General features: G+C 44.1%; 1 protein-coding gene across 1 annotated transcript in view; it reads right to left on the bottom strand.

Moving 5' to 3' along the window:
* Positions 1–22,193, bottom strand: part of LOC134221544 (serine/threonine-protein phosphatase 2A regulatory subunit B'' subunit beta-like) — a 47,490-nt gene that overhangs the window by 14,839 nt on the left and 10,458 nt on the right. Inside the window, exons 2-6 of the mRNA XM_062700739.1 lie at positions 18,192–18,425; positions 17,701–18,128; positions 17,332–17,642; positions 14,654–14,812; positions 14,460–14,536 (exon numbers count right to left, since the gene is read on the bottom strand). Of these exons, the coding sequence (XP_062556723.1) occupies positions 14,460–14,536; positions 14,654–14,812; positions 17,332–17,642; positions 17,701–18,128; positions 18,192–18,425 (1,209 nt within the window). The remainder of the gene's footprint in view (positions 1–14,459; positions 14,537–14,653; positions 14,813–17,331; positions 17,643–17,700; positions 18,129–18,191; positions 18,426–22,193) is intronic.

Below are 22,193 nucleotides of genomic sequence, written 5' to 3'. Positions count from 1 at the left end.
TAGAAATAATGCAAAATAGCGGGATGAAAAGTTAGCAACAAGATTGTCTTCTTTTTTGTTGCTGACAAAATTTTTCGGATCTTTGTCATTATTAACTCCGACAAAAACAAAGCTTTGTCGTTGGTTCTCTTTTGTCGCTTGTTTCGCAAGCGCATTTCAGAAAAATTGATTCCCTGCTCCATGTAAATAAGAGGAAGCTTTTTATTTCGCTTCCAAGTTATCCAAAAGCTACTAACAAGTGAGTATTATTGTATTATTGCAGCGTTACGTAATTTTTGAAAGGCCCCATACTAAGTGTAGGTTTGGACCTTTACAGATTTTTAACTTCTAGCCCTAGGCAAAATTTTCGTAATTTGTGAATATGTAACATCAAAGCCACTTTCAAAATAGAGTATTGTGCCTTGCGACATTTTTGGTAATAATTTAGCATTGCTTCCATTTCTCCGCAACGCAAATTTTTATTAACCCCTCCCCTCCCTTCTTTGACCTTTTGGACACTAGTAGGGCATAATTTTTATCAAATATTTGTAACGGCCTTTTGGGGTTTTTGGACTGCTGATTGAGTCAGTGATCAATTCAAATGACCGTGAGAAGTGAAACACCAATTAAGTAAAAAAAAGTATGAACGCATCAACAAAGAGGAGCTAGCGAGGAGAATAAACGTGAATGATTGTTTGAGGAAGTTGTTTAGAAGGCGGAGCAGCCAGAGCTCTTTTGCCGAATGTCGCCGAGAGAAAGTCTACCAGGATAATCTTTTTCATACCGACCTCTGTGGGCCCACGAAAGCTGTTAAAGCACAAGCCTGAAGCATACCAGAATATTTTCAACTTCCCTCAGTGAACAGAAGTTCTTTTCTGTCACAGACCCCTTTTGTTATCCGGTCTGATGGCAGCGGGGAGTTCAACAACCAGCTGTTACGGTACTTCCACAGGAATAAAAGGGGCCATTGACCGCAATTCATCATCCCGTTATCTCCCGTACTTGGTAGTTAGTAGAGTTACATCCAAGGCTCGGATCAAGATGAAACAAAATAAGAAGACTAGTGAAGTTTAAAGCAAGGGTCATAGCTCAGGGTTACAGTCAGAAGGAAGGCATCAAGTTTAAAGAAATCACTCTACGAACACTTCTTTCTGTTGCAGCTAGAAGAAACCTAGTTTTACAACACCTTGAGGCTCAAGGGGCTCGGAAGCCCCCTTTCAAGGGGCTCGGAAGCCCCCTTTCAAGGGGCTCAGAAGCCCCCTTTCAAGGGGCTCAGAAGCCCCCTTTCAAGGGGCTCAGAAGCCCCCTTTCAAGGGGCTCAGAAGCCCCCTTTCAAGGGGCTCAGAAGCCCCCTTTCAAGGGGCTCAGAAGCCCCCTTTCAAGGGGCTCAGAAGCCCCCTTTCAAGGGGCTCAGAAGCCCCCTTTCAAGGGGCTCAGAAGCCCCCTTTCAAGGGGCTCAGAAGCCCCCTTTCAAGGGCTCAGGCCCTTTCAAGGGCTCAAGCCCCTTTCAGGGGGCTCAGACCCCCCTTTCAAGGGCTCAGAAGCCCCTTTCAAGGCTCAGAAGCCCCTTTCAAGGGGCCCGGAGCCCCCCTTTCAAGGGCTCCGAAGCCCCCTTTCAAGGGGCTCAGAGCCCCTTTCAAAGGGCTCAGGCCCCTTTCAAGGGGCTCAGAAGCCCCCTTTCAAGGGGCTCAGAAGCCCCCTTTCAAGGGCTCAGAGCCCCTTTCAAGGGGCTCAGAGCCCCCTTTCAAGGGGCTCAGGCCCCTTTCAAAGGGGCTCAGGAAGCCCCTTTCAAGGGGCTCAGGCCCCCCCTTTCAAGGGCTCAGAAGCCCCCTTTCAAAGGGCTCAGAGCCCCCTTCAAGGGCTCAGAAGCCCCTTTCAAGGGGCTCGACAGCCCCCTTTCAAGGGGCTCGACAGCCCCCTTTCAAGGGGCTCAGGCCCCTTTCAAGGGCTCAGAGCCCCCTTTCAAGGGCTCAGAAGCCCCTTTCAAGGGCTCAGAAGCCCCTTTCAAGGCCTCAGAAGCCCCTTTCAAGGGGCCTCAGTCATAGCTCAGGGTTACAGTCAGAAGGAAGGCATCAAGTTCAAAGAAATCACTCTACGAACACTTCTTTCTGTTGCAGCTAGAAGAAACCTAGTTTTACAACACCTTGAGGGGCTCGAAAGCCCCCTTTCAAGGGGCTCGGGAGGCTTGGAAGCCTCCTTTCAAGAGCTCAAGCCCCTTTCAAGGGCTCAGAAGCCCCTTTCAAGGCTCAGGCCCCCTTTCAAGGGGCTCAGAGCCCCTTTCAAGGGCTCAGGCCCCCTTTCAAGGGGCTCAGGCCCCTTTCAAGGGGCTCAGAGCCCCCTTTCAAGGCTCAGAGCCCCTTTCAAGGGGCTCAGGCCCCCTTTCAAGGGGCTCAGGCCCCCTTTCAAGGGGCTCAGAAGCCCCTTTCAAGGGGCTCAGGCCCCTTTCAAGGCTCAGGCCCCCTTTCAAGGGGCTCAGGCCCCTTTCAAGGGGCTCAGGCCCCCTTTCAAGGGGCTCAGAAGCCCCTTTCAAGGGCTCAGAGCCCCTTTCAAGGGGCTCAGAGCCCCCTTTCAAGGGGCTCAGGCCCCCCTTTCAAGGCTCAGGCCCCTTTCAAGGGGCTCAGGCCCCCTTTCAAGGGGCTCAGGCCCCCTTTCAAGGCTCAGAAGCCCCTTTCAAGGGGCTCAGGCCCCTTTCAAGGGCTCAGGCCCCCTTTCAAGGGGCTCAGGCCCCTTTCAAGGGCTCAGGCCCCTTTCAAGGGGCTCAGGCCCCCTTTCAAGGGGCTCAGAGCCCCTTTCAAGGGGCTCAGGCCCCCTTTCAAGGGGCTCAGGCCCCCTTTCAAGGCTCAGGCCCCTTTCAAGGGGCTCAGGCCCCCTTTCAAGGGGCTCAGGCCCCCTTTCAAGGGGCTCAGGCCCCCTTTCAAGGGCTCAGGCCCCCTTTCAAGGGGCTCAGGCCCCTTTCAAGGGCTCAGAGCCCCTTTCAAGCTCAGGCCCCCTTTCAAGGGCTCAGGCCCCTTTCAAGGGGCTCAGAGCCCCTTTCAAGGGCTCAGGCCCCTTTCAAGGGGCTCAGAAGCCCCTTTCAAGGGGCTCAGGCCCCTTTCAAGGCGCTGGGGACCCCCCTTTCAAGGGGCGCGGAAGCCCCCTTTCAAGGGGCTCAGGCCCCCTTTCAAGGCTCAGGCCCCTTTCAAGGGGCTCAGGCCCCCTTTCAAGGGGCTCAGAGCCCCTTTCAAGGGCTCAGGCCCCTTTCAAGGGCTCAGGCCCCCTTTCAAAGGGGCTCAGGCCCCTTTCAAGGGCTCAGGCCCCTTTCAAGGGCTCAGGCCCCTTTCAAGGGGCTCAGGCCCCTTTCAAGGGGCTCAGGCCCCTTTCAAGGGCTCAGGCCCCCTTTCAAGGGGCTCAGGCCCCCTTTCAAGGGGCTCAGGCCCCTTTCAAGGGCTCAGGCCCCCTTTCAAGGGGCTCAGAGCCCCTTTCAAGGGGCTCAGGCCCCCTTTCAAGGGGCTCAGGCCCCTTTCAAGGGGCTCAGGCCCCTTTCAAGGGGCTCAGCCCCCTTTCAAGGGGCTCAGGCCCCCTTTCAAGGGGCTCAGGCTCAGGCCCCTTTCAAGGGCTCAGGCCCCTTTCAAGGGGAGCCCCTTTCAAGGGGCTCAGGCCCCCTTTCAAGGGCTCAGGCCCCTTTCAAAGGGGCTCAGGCCCCCTTTCAAGGCTCAGAAGCCCCTTTCAAGGGCTCAGGCCCCCCTTTCAAGGGGCTCAGAGCCCCCTTTCAAGGGCTCAGAGCCCCTTTCAAGGCTCAGGCCCCCTTTCAAGGGCTCAGGCCCCCTTTCAAGGGGCTCAGGCCCCCTTTCAAGGGGCTCAGGCCCCCTTTCAAGGGGCTCAGGCCCCCTTTCAAGGGCTCAGAGCCCCTTTCAAGGGCTCAGGCCCCCCTTTCAAGGGCTCAGAGCCCCCTTTCAAGGGGCTCAGGCCCCCTTTCAAGGGCTCAGGCCCCTTTCAAGGGCTCAGAAGCCCCTTTCAAGGGGCTCAGGCCCCTTTCAAGGGGCTCAGGCCCCCCTTTCAAGGCTCAGAAGCCCCCTTTCAAAGGGGCTCAGAAGCCCCTTTCAAGGGGCTCAGGCCCCTTTCAAAGGGCTCAGAGCCCCCTTTCAAGGCTCAGAGCCTCCTTTCAAGAGGCTCAGGCCTCCTTTCAAAAGACTCAGAAGCCTCCTTTCAAAGACTCAGAGCCTCCTTTCAAAAGACTCAGAAGCCTCCTTTCAAGAGACTCAGAAGCCTCCTTTCAAGAGGCTCAGGCCTCCTTTCAAGAGGCTCAGGCCTCCTTTCAAGAGGCTCAGAAGCCTCCTTTCAAGAGGCTCAGAAGCCTCCTTTCAAGAGGCTCAGGCCTCCTTTCAAGAGGCTCAGAGCCTCCTTTCAAGAGGCTCAGGCCTCCTTTCAAGAGGCTCGGAAGCCTCCTTGCAAGAGGCTCGGAAGCCTCCTTTCAAGAGGCTTGGAAGCCTCCTTTCAAGTGGCTCGGAAGCCTCTTTTCAAGAAGCTCAGCCTCCTTTCAAGAGGCTCAAAAGCCTCCTTTCAAGAGGCTCGGAAGCCTCCTTTCAAGAGGCTCAGAAGCCTCCTTTCAAGAGGCTCGGAAGCCTCCTTTCAAGAGGCTCAGAAGCCTCCTTTCAAGAGGCTCAGAGCCTCCTTTCAAGAGGCTCAGAAGCCTCCTTTCAAGAGGCTCAGAAGCCTCCTTTCAAGAGGCTCAGAAGCCTCCTTTCAAGAGGCTCAGAAGCCTCCTTTCAAGAGGCTCAGAAGCCTCCTTTCAAGAGGCTCAGAAGCCTCCTTTCAAGAGGCTCAGAAGCCTCCTTTCAAGAGGCTCAGAAGCCTCCTTTCAAGAGGCTCAAGCCTCCTTTCAAGAGGCTCAGAAGCCTCCTTTCAAGAGGCTCAGAAGCCTCCTTTCAAGAGGCTCAGAAGCCTCCTTTCAAGAGGCTCAAGCCTCCTTTCAAGAGGCTCAGAAGCCTCCTTTCAAGAGGCTCAGCCTCCTTTCAAGAGGCTCAGAAGCCTCCTTTCAAGAGGCTCGGAAGCCTCCTTTCAAGAGGCTCGGAAGCCTCCTTTCAAGAGGCTCGGAAGCCTCCATTCAAGAGGCTCGGAAGCCTCCTTTCAAGAGGCTCGGAAGTCTTTTTTCAAGAGGCTCGGAAGCCTCATTTCAAGAGGCTCGGAAGCATCCCTTCAAGAGGCTCGGAAGCCTCCCCTTTTTGGCAAAAATGGAAAAAAAAGTCGAGTCAAGTACGAGACACTGAAGACGGCCTTACTGTTGAGGTCGAAATACGTATCTGTCAGGATACAATTAAGTGGTGGAATTCAATGGGATTGTTTAAACTCGTCTTATGACAGGTGAAAACATTCCACTAAAAAGCTCAAAATAATTTTCTTATCAAAAAATCGGTTTATTACAAAATTTGGCATCCACCAATAATGTTGATATATAAGCACAGGCATAGAGACGTAACAGTTAGAATAATTTGCTGAAAAATCCATTGCTCGTGAATATTTTTGCTTAAGTGTGACAGCAGTCTTTACACGCAATATTGCGACTTATTTCGACTAAAAGCTCAACTTGATGGGCTATATAGAACTTAAACTTGCATTTGCTTCGTTCCTTATACAAAAAGACAACCAGATGTCGTAAGAAATACAAAGAAACACTAACCATTTGAATCCATTTAACTGACACATACAAACAAATAGCTAGTTGATAGCAAACAAGACAGTCCGATATGGTACAACATCAGAACAGATATTTACAACAATTAGAGAGAAAAACGGGAGGAACAGAGGTTAGAAAAAGATTTCGTAAAAATTGATGACAGCCGATTGGGCCAATATTGAAATGTTAATTTGTGTGTAGACCTGATTGAAGTTTGAATTTGTACAAGGAACATCTAATCCAATTCTTAATTTTTTTTATTGGGTTTCGTAAATTGTGAAATATTCTCTAAAAGTGGTTGATACAAGGAAGCTATATGATTACATAAGGAGGAGTATACTAGGTTTTTATTATATTGAACAGATTGTTGGGACTTTTTTTTGGACAGACGGAATTGGATTTAGATTGTTAGTTACTTACACACAAAACGCATTATAAAATGCACCAATTTCATTATCAATCGCTTTTCTGCCTTGCGCTGCTGTTGCTGAAGTGGTAGCAGAATTAGTAGCAGTGGTAGTAGCAGTAGTGGTAGTAGTAGTAGTAGTACTAGTAGAAGCAGAGGATTTGGCAGCAGCCCTACCGTCAGCCTTGGTCGAGTGCTGACGTGTCACTACGGAGGAGCTTGTGGACACGGTACTGGTGGTCCGGCCAACTGAAGCACAACTTGTACTGCCACTGGCCGTCGACGAGGTCATCGATGACAGTGACGACGTGTTGCCGTGGCTTGGCAATGGCCGTCGACCGGGGATGGGACCAAGATCACAGTCGTCGTCTACTTCGTCTGAGCAGTCGAAACTTTGGATTTCGTTTGTTTCGTTTTTGGTTTATTTGATTTTGAGTTGCGGTTTTAGGTTATGTTAGTAATAGTCACATTTACAAATGCGCACGCGATGAACCACGATAACAAAGGAAAGAAAACATAAGAAGAAAACATCGGTTAGGTTAGGTCGGCTTGCTTTGATTTAGTTTGAGAAGCGATACCTCGGTGAAAACGCAATCAGTTTCAATGTTTCTATCAATCAATGTTATTCCATATCTAACTTTTATGCAGATTGCACCCAAGAAGGTAGATATTTAAAAATTTCTAGTTAAATTCATACTTCAATCATCGGAAAGAAGGACAATACCAATACTTATATTCGCGAATGAGAACGAAGCAACAAAGCTAATGTGTTGACATTAACTACGACAAAAACAATCAGCCCTTGATATGCATGTCACGCATGCCTAGTAGCGAACATTATGTGTCTCCATTAAAATTAAAATTTACAAACAAACTTAACTAGCCACGTTCTCTAATGCACATCCTTTTTGGAATAGCAATGCTACAACGATAGCGAGTAATTAGTTAGTGTGTATTTGATTGCTAGACGGGTATGTCAAATTTTGTAATATTTACAAATATCTAATACAAAAAAAATGGTTCTGGATTTCATATCATTCAGCTAATTTTCTAATGTAGGCTGGTACCGCCAGTGGCGACCAACGCCAAAAATATCGAAACAAAAACCGTCACATGCTATTGTGTTGCTATGATACTAACAATACAAGATTGGTACCAATCATTTGTCATAAGACAAGTTCGTACTACCCAATTGAATTTCACCACTTCATTGTACCTTTGACAGATACGTATTTCGACCTTCTCCTCGACCACCTTACTGTTGAGATTGAAATACGTATCTGTCAAAGGTACAATCAAGTGGTGAAATAGAATGAGATATTACGAACACGTCTCATGACAAGTGAACTCCACTAAAAGCTCAAAATAATTTCCTTATCAAATTGGGCCCAATGCTAAAATTCAAATTAGTCCAGTTTTTGGTTACAATTGGCGCCCAAATGGGTTAAAAACCCTATCATTGAGATTAAGAGACTCGTGTTTCCTATGCTAGCCAGGGACGTCGTAGTAAAATTTAAATATTTGCTACCAATAAACTACAAATGCTAATTCAGCTATGCAATTACAAAAATGAAATAGTTAGACGAAGGCACAATTAAAAACCGAGTAAATAAACTATGCAACTGAGTTTGTTTTTCGAAAATTTTCTAATCCAGCGATTGAGATGGGCGAAAAATGAGAAGTATGTAAAGAAAATTAATGAACTAAAAATCCGTATTTTGACCGAAGGACGCTGTTTTTCTATGTAGTGGCCTGAAGCTGCTGTTAATGACATCGAAAAACAAGATTTAACACTTAGTGTGAACGAAGACGCCGCGCAAAACGGTGTGTCAGTCATCGCACAGAAATTACCACAATTATACAAATTGGCTTCCATCAGAAGGCACAGGCGTGGATATTGTTTTATAAATTTAGTATAATTAGGACAGTACCGGAAGGAATGTTTACGAAACGGCGGATAGAAAGGGAACGAAGGGTAAATTAGCTAGCGGAAATGTTTAGATGATGGGAAGCTTTATCACATTTTTCTTTTCTCAGAGTGTGTCGGTTAGTTTACTCTTACCCTTCGTTTTGCTTGCGCTACTCATGAACACCTTCTCGGTCAAAAATTGTTTATTGAAAATGTGTGTTTTTTCGTGCGATTTCTGCGATTTATTCTGCGTGATCTGCTTGATGTTCTGCTTGATCATGTATGTGTTTATCGGGTATCTTCCTCCCTTTACCAAGTGAAACACGAAGAAAAAAACACAACGGAATATGACCGTGGAAAAAGAAGAATTAAAATATAAGTTCAACAGAAATGTCTTACTTAAGGTACGCGCAACTAAAGAAGTTTAAAAAAGGTTATACGAACTAAAAATGCTTACTATTTATAAATCATATCAATGTGTATACGGAGCATACGAAGGAACACTGTGCGGCAAATGTAAAAAATACTGTTCTTACTGTAGCTGTAGCTGAATACTTATACCGTGAAACGCTGTCGTCAACGGAATTCAAAGAAGCTTGATATTCTGTTTCAACTATATACCTCTTACCCAACAAACATTGGAAGCTAATGGAGCGCTTATTCAAACAAAAATAGTCTTCTTCTGCCAGAAAACTAGCTTATTCAGCTAAAATTGTTTGTTGGGTATTCTCAGTTTGACCACGGCAGTTCACTGTGGTGCGGCAAACAACTATTTTATTTAACCTTTGTGTGCCCGGCAACCAATCCGGTCACTTTGATTTCCGAGAAATCCGGATTTTCAGGGACTTGTCCTACTTAGATGATATTGATCGTTGAATTCGGTAGGTAATCCGCAAAATGGGTATCAAACTCCTTGATATTACTTCAGCAAATTGATCTTTATTGTTTTGGGTCCATTCGATCGGCGATTTCAGAACAGCTTCCTCGAGAGGTCATAGGTGACCTAAACCATTTTTCAATAAAACATCATCAATATGTATATCAAACTTCTTGAAATTATCGCAAGCGTGTGTTCATCACCAGTTAAGTTGATTACGGAGTTTTCATTCCGGAATATGTTCCATGATGGATCATAAAGTCGTTATAATTTTTTTTAATGGTTAAGAAAGCTGCAACTTTTATGAAGATCATAATCAATTCAAGGACCGCTCATTGACCCCCGGTAGCCCAAGTGGTCCACCAAAAGATTCAGGACATTCGGAGAAATGATCAATTCCGGAAATTCAACCTAGACAGCTGTGACTTTTCTTGAATCGTTTGTTTTAGCATTCTGAGAGAAAAATCAATGCATGCCTTCGGCCTTAGATAGCCACTAAGTGGTGCTCCGGAGTAGAACTGTAAACCAGTGGTGGGAATACTCGCTTTACTAGTAAGAAAAGAGCGCAATGTTTCCTACTAAAAACGCTGCAAACGCGCGAACCTGCTGCTTGCATTTTTCTGGTGCTTGCTTTGTTCGCGAGTATGGACAGAACAAAGACAGAAGTATGGCAGTATTTTGTTCGAGAGTAGAAATCACGATCGCGAGTTTCTCCGGGAGTTCCTCCATTAATTCCTCTGAGAGTTCCTCCAGGAATTCCTCCGGGAGTTCATCCAGGAAATCCTCAGGGAGCTCATCCAGGAATTCCTCCGAGAGTTCCTCCAAGAACTCCTCAGGGAGTTCCTCCAGGAATTCATCCAGTAGTTCCTCCAACGATTTCTCTTGGGTTCCTCCAAGAATTTCTCCAGGAGTTCCTCCAGGAATTCCTCCGGGAGTTCCTACAGGAGTCCCTTCGGGAGATCCTTCAGGAATACCTCTGGGAGCAGGAGTTCCTCCGGGAGTTCTTCTAGGAATTCCTCTGAAAGTTCTTCTAGGAATTCCTCCTGAAGTTATTCCAGGAATTCCTCCGGAAGTTCCACCAGGATTTCCTCCGGGAGTTCCTCCAAGAATTCCTTCGAGAGTTCCTCGAAGAATTCTTGCCTAAGATCGTCCAGAAATTCCTCCGGAAGTTCCACCAGGATTTCCTCCGGGAGTTCCTCCAAGAATTCCTCCCTAAGTTCCTCCAGGAATTCCTCCGGAAGTTTCACCAGGATTTCCTCCAGGAGTTTCTTCAGGAATTCTTCCAGGAGTTTACCCAGAAATTCCTCTAGGATTTCCTCCGAGAGGTCCTCCAAGAATTTCTCCGGGAGTTCCTCCAAGAATTCCTTCGGAAGTTCCTCCAAGATTTCCTCCTAGAGTTCCTCCAAGAATTCCTCCGGGAGTTCCTTCAGGAATTCCCCTGGAAGTCCTCTAAAAATTCCTCCGGAAGTTGCTCCAGGAATTTCTGCGGAAGTTCCTCCAGGAATTTGTTTTGTGAATCAGTCGCTACTTTTTGAGGACGAATTTTAAAATTTGTCTTTTACTCTGGATGTTCCGGACTCCGGAGTTTCTGGGCGACCACTTAGTGGAATTTGGCTCTCACGTTGCTAGAGCAAATGTTTAGAGTGTATAAAAAGGGGTATATAGAGGGCCACTTATTGGCCATCCGGAGTCGATGAGTGTTCTATGCATTGATTTTGCTCCCACATTACGTCAACAATCGATTTAAAAAAATCGCAGCTTCAAAAGACAAACTTGTTCAACTGACCATTTCTCCGGATGTTTCTGAACTTTCGAAGAATCAGTTAGTGGCCATCCGAAATTAATGAGTCCTTGTATTGATTTTGCTCGCTCATAGCTACAACACTCAATTTCTAAAATGTTGCAGCTTTGTAAGACAAATTATCGGAATCGGCAGCATCTTTGAATGATCCGGAGCTTCCGGATGACCACTTGCTGGTCAAACAGCGTCTGCCTGGTACCCAGCGACTGATTAACGAAATTCTGTATCGCGTCAGCTATACCTAAGGTGGCAGCCCCATCACCGCGATATCGGTAACGCGACCCCGGTAAGGTAGCTTACTGAAGCCTCTCAAATACCACAAAAAATGGAGATAGAAGAAAAAGAGAACGTGATTTTTGGCAGCGTACCCTGCAACGAAATAAGGAATATGATTGGAAACTCGGTACCTGGAATGTCAAGACTCTAAATGAACCTGGACGAGTGAGCCTTCTGGCTCGCGAACTGCAGAAGGTTGGAGTGAACGTGGCCGCTATTCAAGAAGTCCGATGGCCCAGATCCGGAGAACGTGAATTCCGAGCCGTGGACCCCACGACCAACACTGCATTCAAGTATAACATCTATTACAGCGGCGGCGGAAAAGCAGAGCATGGAGTTGGTTTCGTAGTGATGGGCAAGCAGATGAAGCTGCGGTGGAAACCCATTAGCGAACGAATCTCTGTGTTGAGGATACGGGGCAAATTCTTCAATTACAGCCTAATCAACGTTTACGCACCGACAAACGATAAATCCGACGACGTGAAGGACACGTTTTATGAATGTCTTGATAAAGCCTATGGAGAGTGCCCAAAGCATGACGTGTAAATTGCTATCTGAGACGCTAATGCTCAGGTCGGTAGAAAAAAAATTTTTCGTCCCATAATCGATAGGCAGAGCCTTCACTCCGCTACCAATGATAACGGCCTACGGCTAGTAAATTTTGCTGCTGCCAGAGGGATGGCCATCACTAGCACCTACTTTGCACGAAAGAACATCCGAAAGCACACCTGGAGATACCCAAATGGTGAAACTTGCAACCAGATAGACCATGTTCTGGTGGAAGGACGCCATTTCTCAGATGTTATTGATGTGCGGACATTCAGACCTCGTTGTCAGTAAAATTCGATCACGGTTGTCAACTGTATCGAACGAAAGATCACAGCGAACGATGCGTTACAATATCCAGCGATTGTCGGCGGAAGGAGTATCGGCTGAGTACCGCCAGAAGCTTGACGAACGGATAAGTGCAATCAACGTTAGCGACAACATCAACGATCTTTGGGAGTTGATCCATGGAGCGGTGAGCACAACAGCACGAGAAGTAGTAGGCACTGCACAGAGGCAACCCAGGACGGGTTGGTTCGATTTTGAGTGTAAGAGAGTGGCAGACGAGAAGAACGTTGCCAGAAGCCGGATGTTGGTGTCGGGTACCCGATCGAGTAGAGATCGGTACAAGGAAGCAAGAGCAGCCGAAAACGAACCCACCGTAGTAAGAAAAAGAGTACGAAGAACAAGTTATTAGTGAGGTGCAGGAAAAAATGGAGCAGAACGATATGCGGAGGTTTTATGAGTCTGTCAATGACGTGCGGAGAAAGACAGCGCCATCTCCCGTCATGTGCAACGACCAACAAGGGAATTTGCTGACAGATATGCCCTGCTAGCTGGTTGGACGGCCTCATTTGCCCTCTATTTAAGAAAGGGCACAGACTGGAGTGCGCCAATTATCGAGGAATAACCCTCCTTAATTCGGCGTACAAAATTATGTCCCGTGTTCTGTCCCAGATTGAGACCGCTTAAAGAGTCCTTCGTCGGTGAATACCAAGCAGGTTTTCGTGAGGGCCGATCAACGACGGATCAAATGTTCACCCTGAGACAAATCCTTGATAAATTCCGGGAGTACAACTTGCAGACACATCATCTGTTTATTAATTTCAAGGCGGCGTACGATTCAGTGAGACGTAATGAATTATGGCAAATTATGCTTGAACATGGTTTTCCGGCGAAACTAATACGGCTGATTCGTATAACGTTGGACGGATCGAAATCAAGTGTAAGGGTTGCGGATGAAATATCGACGTCATTTGTTACCTTAGATGGATTAAAGCAGGATGATGCACACTCGAATCTACTGTTCAATATGGCGCTAGAGGAGCGATTAGAAGAGCTGATGTACAAAGAAGTGGCACCATTATCACAAGATCGCATATGCTCCTGGGATTTGCGGACGATATCGATATATTGATTGCCGTGCCGTGGAAGAGGCTTTTGTGCCTTTTAAAAGGGAGACAGCGAGGATTGGACTCACGATCAATATCAGCAAAACGAAGTACATGGTCGCTGGCAATCAACGTGGGTTCATTAGTGGTGGTGGTAGTGAAATGGTGCTGGATGGTGAAAAATTTGAAGTGGTATAAGAATTTGTGAACATTAGTGACGTGCGATAATGATGTTACCCGCGAGGTGAAAAGACGTATTGCAGCTGCAAATAGGGCTTATTGCAGTTGAAGAGGACCTGAGGGCGCTCAATGTTCAGGGCGACAGGAAGCGATTGGCCCAGGATCGAGTCCAGTGGAGACGTTTTGTCTTGCTTAATCCCACTAAAATGACGATTATCAAGAACTTTTTGTTTCTATTTTTATTATTTTTATCGTGATGTAGAAAGATGGATGGTTTAGAAATAAACATCTAATAGTGACTATAGCATGGAAAATCACATGCAAATACCCGAAAATTGCTGTAGCACTATAAAACGGAATGCCATTTGGCAGAATATAGTAACGATTAATTATCATTGGAATAATTATTGAATTCTACTAATTTACACGTTACTAGTATTTAGCCGGATTCTAAATTGTTTTGGAATACGGTATCCAGCTTTCCATGATCTGTATTAACAGCCTTCGACGGTGGGCTGACCATCAGCTAGTGATAGAAAGTACAGTGGCGATTGATTTTCCTCACCGATAAGCCGCCATTACCAAGCATGGAAAGATTGATATCCATGCTCTAGAAATCCACAGATTTTTTTTGTTATATTACATTTAGATTTAAACAGTTCACAAAAATAGATATGTTTTTGGTTGGGATTGCATTTATCTACTAACTTTTGCGTACTAATCAACAATGATGGTTCATGGACTGTACGAATTTTTTGTTTATAAAGGAACAAATGTGATTTTGTAGCTTATGCAATCCACCTGATCGAACATAAAAATCTTCGTTTTAAGTTCAACATCAATGGTTCGAAGTCAAACACTTCTTCCATAATAAGCACAATGGTTGCTAAACTAAGTTCAAAGTGTCATCAATTTTAATAGATTTTGTTATTGAAAATTTGCTGCACAGTGTTCATACGAAAAACTTTCAAAGATCTATCAACTAATAAATAACTAGCGACTTAATGCGTTGGATCGGATTTTTAATGTGGTTTGTTCTCACGACTAGAGTGGAATGAAAGCCAGTTTCTATTTGTTACATCGAATAGTTGATCGATCAATCGACACGTGAGCAGACAGATTCAGATTAGCGAAAGATCATGGGGGGTGTGGATGTAAAGAGCGGAAAATCCTAGTAGAACGCGATCGTGAAACATATTAGTGGTTTAGTGGTCGGTTTTCCGACAAAGAGTTCTAAGCGGGATGGGTCTACTCTACGATAGAACAGGAGTGCGCTGAAGTATAGGAATAAATATGGCTCTTTCGTAGATGTGAGTTGTTTTGATTTTTCAGCTCATTGAATTAGGGCGTGTAACAGTGCATCTGTTCAAGTCAAAAGGTTCTAACATGTGTGTGAGGTAGGCCGATAATCTATACAAACGGATTGAAAATGCATATTTACCCTTGAGTGTCTCCTCCCTCTTCGGCCACCAGCAGTTCATACTCCTGGGCGGCGTATCGGTCCCAATCCGAGAGCTGCTGTAACAAAAATCCGGAAACCAAACGAAAAGCGTGAAACGGGGAAAAAAACATCAACATTAATATTGGGCGAACTATTATTGGCAACGGTCGGCTGAAGCCGACTGCGGTTCCTACATCATCATTATCACGCTGCGCAAATGGATCCCGCTGTTCGTGCTCCATGTACTTCTCCAGATTGAAGAACGTATCGAAGAAGATGGGCGTCATCTTGCACCGTTTCAGATCGGCGAGCGTGACACAGCCGGGCGTGGTCGGTTTGATCATATCCAGCATCTGGAACGAATGGAGGTTCTATTGTTAGTCGGGAAACGTAATATTAATCATTACAATTACAGATCGATATCTTCCGGTATCATCAATGTTGATTCATCAAATTGAAATCTACTAAAACTGTTTTTCGTAGAAAATGTTATGGTTAGATGGGGCCCTCCTTAGCCGTGCAGCAAGACGCGCGGCTACAAAGTAAGACCATGCTGAGGGTGGCTGGGTTCGATTCCCGGTGCCGTGTGGGGATGTAATGCCAATAAGAAGAAGAAGATTATGGTTAGATCCATAAACTGATCCTCGATTGACGAATACAATACAGTGAAAACATTTTTGACGCAGGCAAACCTCCATGAGCCGATATTGAAGGATGACATTTCAGGAAAGAATTCGGTAAAAATTATCAAGCAAATATCAACGAATTAAAAAAAAAACAGGAGAATAGTTCGAGGAAATTCGGATGAATTTCCTGTGGAAATTCAGATGAATTTCCTGTGGAAATTCAGATGAATTTCCTGTGCAAACTCGGATGAATTTTCTGTAGAAATTCGGATGAATTATCTGTGATAATTCGGATGTATTTCCTTTGAAAATTTGAATGAATTTCCTGTGGAAATTCAGATGAATTTCCTGTGGAAATTCGGATGAATTTTCTGTAGAAATTCGGATGAATTTCCTGTGGAAATTGGATGAATTTCCTGTGGAATTCGGATGAATTTCCTGTGGAATTCGGATGAATTTCCTGTGGAAATTCGGATGAATTTCCTGTGGAAATTGGATGAATTTCCTGTGGAAATTCGGATGAATTTCATGTGGAAATTCAGATGAATTTCCTGTGAAAATTCGGATGGATTTCCTGTGGAAATTCGGATGAATTTCCTGTAAAAATTCAGATGAATTTCCTGTGGAAATTCGGATGATATTCCTGTGGAAATTCGGATGAATTTCCTGTGGAAATTCGGATGAATTTCCTGTGGAAATTCGGATGAATTTTCTGTGGAAATTCGGATGAATTTTCTGTGGAAATTCGGATGAATTTCCTGTGGAAATTCGGATGAATTTCCTGTGGAAATTCGGATGAATTTCCTGTGGAAATTCGGATGAATTTCCTGTGGAAATTCGGATGAATTTCCTGTGGAAATTCCATGAATTTCTTGTGGAAATTGCATGAATTTCCTGTGGAATTCGGACGAATTTCCTGTGGAAATGCAGATGAATTTCCTGTGGAAATGCAGATGAACTTCCTGTGGAAATTGTGATGAATTTCCTGTGTATATTGTGATGAATTCCCTGTGCAAATTGGGATGAATTTCCTGTGGAAGTTGGGATGAATTTCCTGTTGAAATTGGGATGAATTTTCTGTGAAAATTCGGATGGATTTCCTGTGGAAATTCGGATGAATTTCCTGTAAAATTCAGATGAATTTCCTGTGGAAATTCGGACGAATTTCCTGTGGAAATTCGGATGAATTTCCTGTGGAAATTCGGATGAATTTCCTGTGAAATTCGGATGAATTTCCTTTGGAAAATCGGATGAATTTCCTGTGGAAATTCGGATGAATTTCCTGTGGAAATTGGATGAATTTCTGTGGAAATTCTGATGAATTTCCTGTGGAAATTCGGATGAATTTCTTGTGGAAATTCGCATGAATTTCTTGTGAAATTGCATGAATTTCCTGTGGAAATTCGAATGAATTTCCTGTGGAAATTCGAATGAATTTCCTGTGGAAATTTGGATGAATTTCCTGTGGAAATTTGGATGAATTTCCTGTGGAAATTTGGATGAATTTCCTGTGGAAATTCGGATGATTTTCCTGTGGAAATCGAATGAATTTCCTGTGGAAATTCGAATGAACTTCCTGTGGAAAAGCGGATGAATTTCTTGTGGAAAATCGGATTAACTACCTGTGGAAATTCGGATGAATTTTCTGTGGAAATTCGGATGAATTTCCTGTGATTATTTGGATGAATTTCATGTGGAAATCGGATGAATTTTCTGTGAAAAATCGGATGAATTTGCTGTGGAAAATCGGATGAATTTCTTGTGGAAAATCGGATTAACTACCTGTGGAAAATCGGATGAATTTCCTGTGGAAATTTGGATGATTTATTTGAAATTCATTCGAATTTCCAAAGGAAATTAATTTAAATTTCCAAAAGAAATTCATTCGAATTTCCAAAGAAAATGCATCCAAATTTTCAAAGGAAATTTATTCAAATTTTCCAGTTGAAATTCGGATAAAATTCCTGTGGAAATTCAGTTGAACTTCCTGTCGAAATTCGGATGAATTTCCTGTTGAAATAAGGAAGCAGCACCCGTGTAGATTTTGCTAAATTTCTCATGGAAATTCGAAGGAAAATACGGGACTTGTGCAAAAGTTTTCCGAAATAATTTCCCATAGAATAACTAAAGAATTTCATAAAAAAAAACCAACAGAATTTTCCTCAGACATTTGAATAAAAAGAACTTCTATTTGATCCAGAATTTTTCTATATAACGCTTTTCAGATAAATAATCATTACACGTACCTGGCACAAACAGTCTTCAAAGGGTAGCGTCTCGATTCCGAGCGATTCCATGCGGTGCTGTTGTTCCTCGTAGAAGTACTCCAGCTCGTACATCGACAGCATTCCATCGCCGTCCACGTCCATGCACCGGAACCAATACTCGATGGCCGTCGGGTGTGTCTTGTCCTCTTCGGCAAGCAGGAACCACACAAAGTCCGTGTAGGACATCTTCGGCCCGTTGGGACCTACCACGATCGGGTTGGCATTGCCCCGCCGCGGACCGCGCGTCACACAGCCGGAGAAAATACGCTCGATCATGCGGGATGATAGTGCTAAAAAGTACTCCGATTAGGATTTTCACGATAAAGGTATTTCAAAGTGCTGACTTACCATGATCGTTGTGCCGGGCCAGATCCTGTTGGTCAATGTACAGGTCGTGATCCCGGTCTAGCTCCCAAAACTTACAGTAAATGACGTAGAAGTGCTCATAGCTGAAGTACGCCATGATCTGGTTGATATCTTCTTCCTCTTCCAGCAGTTGTATCACATCGAGCAGGTTGCTCTTCCGCAGTTCTGGTACAGTGATTTTCCCCGTCCAGCTACGGTTCACATTATAGTAGACCCGGGCTATCACCGTGTGGACGTACCGCGAGTGAAATTCGGCCGCTTCCTTGAGGAACGCCAGGCCGGGGTGTGTATCCACGACATCTTGTATTAGCGAGGCAAAGTCTTCCGGCAGGATGTATGGCCTGGTGCGATCCCCTCGGGACATGATAAATGTGAACCGGGACGCCGGATCGTGGCAGAAGGAGGTCATCCTGTAGGGAAATCAACAGATTAGGATATCTGACGAAATGGCGGATCACACCAGAAGTACTTACTGTCGCCAGAAGCTAATGAATTTGTCGCCATTCACGCAACCGCTGGCAGTCAGCGGGGTGCACATGAATAGGGGAACCCGCCAGTAAAGCGGCACTTGGCACATCGTGACAATCATATGGAACTTGTCTCGGGGGCACTCGTAGTTGGGCAGATTCTCGAAGACCTGCTCCAACCGCTGCATGGTCGTTTCCGTCGTGATGGCCGGTGGAGGTTTGCCATTCGGGAAGTGGAATCTGCAAGAAAACGTGGCACAGAAAGATTGTATGAAAAATGGGCAGGTACATAGGTTCATTATTTGAAATTTTTTTTAATAAACTCGATGTATGAAAAAGTGTTCATTTTTAGTAAACAGCACACCGCTAAAACTTCATTGTGTTCATTCGATGCACCTCCCCATAGCTCCCCATTATGCATCTTTACGTCACATTTGAACACCCAAAACAATTCTGGATGACATTCTTTGTATTAAGCATTTTGTATCAAATCTCGCATTCAAACCGACCAGAGAATATCATACTTGTTAATACAGCTCATTGCATTAAGTCGGTTTATTTGGTTTCGATCAATACATCCAAACGAATCTCGTTGGCTCCTCCTAGAACAAGTATATGAATCGTGTACAGCAATATAACTTTAGACCACACAATCTTCCCGACTCTATTTAGCTTGATGACGGAAAAGGACACAAATATGCATGGTGCTTATTCCATCCGTATCACTCATTGCTATCCCTGTTACCCTTCCACTTGTTACATCCGCATGGCATGAAACGTGGATTATGATTACCTTTGGTCGTGTCGTTCCTCATCTGGTAAACAGTCCAGCGCGTCAGTCTAGATATGCTAAGTGTGGAGAGTCCGGGTTCAATACCCGTCTTTGACCGATTTTTTTTGTAAGGTTGCTGAGGTTGTCGGTATAGCATTTTCCTTCTCGATGGGGGAGTGTAAAATTAGATCCAATGTAGACACTAACACACACATAACCAGTTCTTATTTTCTGGTGACCGGAGACCTAATGCAAGGGCCTGCCGTTTACTTAATACAATCTGTGCATATGTCGCAAATTATGGCAAACTGTACATGAAACTAATGCGAGACTGCAATAAAATGTTGCAATCTCTGGTTGGGTGAATGGACAGTATGCCGTCCCTAATTTTGCAAACGTGCGAAATGTATCATATCTGGAAAATGTTCGTAGTAATGAAAAATTAAACCCACGTCTTTGATCGCATGGATTACTGGAAAGCCGTATTAGCAAACCTTTATTCAAGATGAATACACCACTAGGTGTTCCAATTTGCCAATTTCACGATTCAGTCATCTTGGATTTTAGTATGGGAGAGCCAGCTGGTTTGTTTTAGTATAGTACTAAAAATGAATTTTTTACCCCCGCCTTCTTCTCTTTCATAAATATGACAGATTGGAGCACCTAATGTTGTATTCATCTTGCCTTTAAAAGATTTTCTATGCTTATTTCAGGAAGTTTTATAAGACATACACAGAAAAAATAATGAAAAGTAAACAACGCGTAAAACTTGGCATGCGGAAATTTACACTATTCTACGCTGAAATTCTGCCCTTCCTAATAAGAATGCTTACAACTTGTATACAATATTGAAGATCCACGTCAAATATTGTATATATGTAGGTTGTAGGCTATATCCCGTGTGGAATTACTTGGGACTCGAGAAATATTTACAGAGTGGGGTGATCAAATAAGGCTTGAAGTTTTGTCCAATGCAAATGATATCTGGCCCAGTCTGCAACGGCGACCATGCCATGGCGACTTGGGAATATATGGATCGGAGCCGGCAACGAGTAGCGACAGTAAAAATATGTGATCGTGTTGTTCACTGCTAGAAAGAATTCTGCTCTATAAATCACAGAAAAAAAGGTTCAATTATTCTTCCACCCCGCCAGTCAGTCTGCAAATGCGAAAGCGAAGACAAAACCGCGCTTCTCTGCAGAAGTCGCACGCGGTTGACAATGAGGTTGTTTTCTTATTCGCAAACAAGATATCGCGAAAGGCGTCAATTTCCTTCAAGGATAAATTCCTTTCTTTGTTGGTTGTAAATAGTCTGGGTCTGGGCCGTACAAATTTAGGTTGAATAGTCCGTATATTTTGATAATGTTATGTGCCTCAAAATTATGTAAACCCCAAAGATAGCTAGCTAAATCGCTGTTCCTTTTGAGTAAACTAGTATAACTTCAATTTCTAACTCATATTTTTTAAATTATGCGTCTGGTAATCGCTGTAGTAAATGAATCAGAAGCTGAGCTATTGTAAAGTCCTTTATACTTAAGCTTCGAATTTTTCCATAACATTTCGAAGAAACATTTGTATATTTAACTTTTTTTAACAGCGAATCCCGTACGAACGTTTTCTTTTACAATATAATGCTAAAATTATTTCCCAGCTCTTGAAACGTCGACTCGCCTGATTCACTGAATCACTTTTTGATTATAATTCATTCCGCCAGTTTGACACGTGCCAGTAGCACAACCAATCACCATCCCACACACTCCCCACCATCTTCAAACTAACTGCTCTGTCAGCCCGGTCCCTTTATCTCACATGATGCGGTAGACAGTCCCCGTTCAGCGTTTTTATGAATGAAAGAAAAGTGGCATTTTTTTGGTGCTGACTGAGTTTCTGCACTTTCCTGCGCTGCTGGTCCGATGCAAAACACCGGCTGAGATTGAGACAGTTTAAATATGCGGACAAAGGGTAAACAGGATTTACGAAAGCTGAAGTGACGAGAACATCGCCTGAACCGGGCGATACCACTCTCAAGTTGAGCAAACACTCATCGAAACGAGGAATATATAATTTAATTTGTAAAATGTATATCTGCCGACTAATGGCCGTCATTTTCGTCTGTGCCGTTCAGTTTTTCTGGCACCGTTTTTTAGCGATTAATGCACATTTAGCAAGCAGAGCTGGTTTAGTATTACATGTCTGGCGTGAGTCATGATTACAGAAAGTGCATTTGAAAAAATTGAATGCTGCATTTTTTTCAAGTGGGATACTATCAGAGGATATAAATGAATGAGATTGTAGCTCATAAAAGCGTATCGTTCAACAAGATTGAAGCTGGATTATTTTTCCAATGTGTCCGTTTCCATTTAGCTCGGTATTTAGTCGCATCGGCTATGTCAAGCGTACAGCATGGCTTGACCTCGAACCACACTGTATGCGAAAAGTTAAGTACAAAACTCATTTTAATCGGTCACACGACGATTATCATCCGAAATTGTGGTGATGTGCCCAGTACACCGTAAACAATATATTGATATCAGTGGCTTCTACCGGATAGTAAAGTTACAGTTAATGTGCCTTCACCCTTGTACAGTGTGGCAACGAGAATATCTTGTCAATTAAAATGTAGCATTCCCATAAACATATATAAACTTCTTACGAACCGAAACGGAATATACTTTATCAAAACGTCAAAATGATGGTATGACAGTGTGTCGATGCTTGTGGGAACGCATGGTACATCATCAGTTGCAGTTGGACAGATTTCACGCAGATTTTTTTTCTTCTTCTACACATCGACCAAACTTGATTGAAACTTGTCACATATTTTCGGTGTGGAGACAAACCATTTTCCACTGATTTGAAAAATTCGACCCGAAATTCGTATGTGCTTTCGAGCAAATTAATTTAAAAACGAGCCAAAAAAAGCTTCTTCTAAAACTTTTTTATTTTTAACTTCTGTATTGACCTGATGTTGTTAAAATGTGTGTTTTGAAGTCAAGATTTTGTGGTAAAAATTTGGTGGGATGTTTTTTTCAAACTATCATTTATTTGGAAGGCTAATTTGCCGTGAAGCGTTACGGAGCCGGAATCATGTTTTTGAATACAGTTTTTCATGATTCTTATACACTAATGTTAGTTTTGGGGAACCGAAAGACTCGCGGTTTGGTCGAGGTTAGGGAATACAATTATACAATAGGAAAGGAAGGGAATAGCAATACGTAACCGAACGAAGTGTCGAT

This window comes from Armigeres subalbatus, chromosome 3, assembly GCF_024139115.2.
Source record: "Armigeres subalbatus isolate Guangzhou_Male chromosome 3, GZ_Asu_2, whole genome shotgun sequence".
NCBI classification, from domain to species: Eukaryota; Metazoa; Arthropoda; class Insecta; order Diptera; family Culicidae; genus Armigeres; species Armigeres subalbatus.
This window is presented reverse-complemented; position numbering and strand designations above follow the sequence as displayed.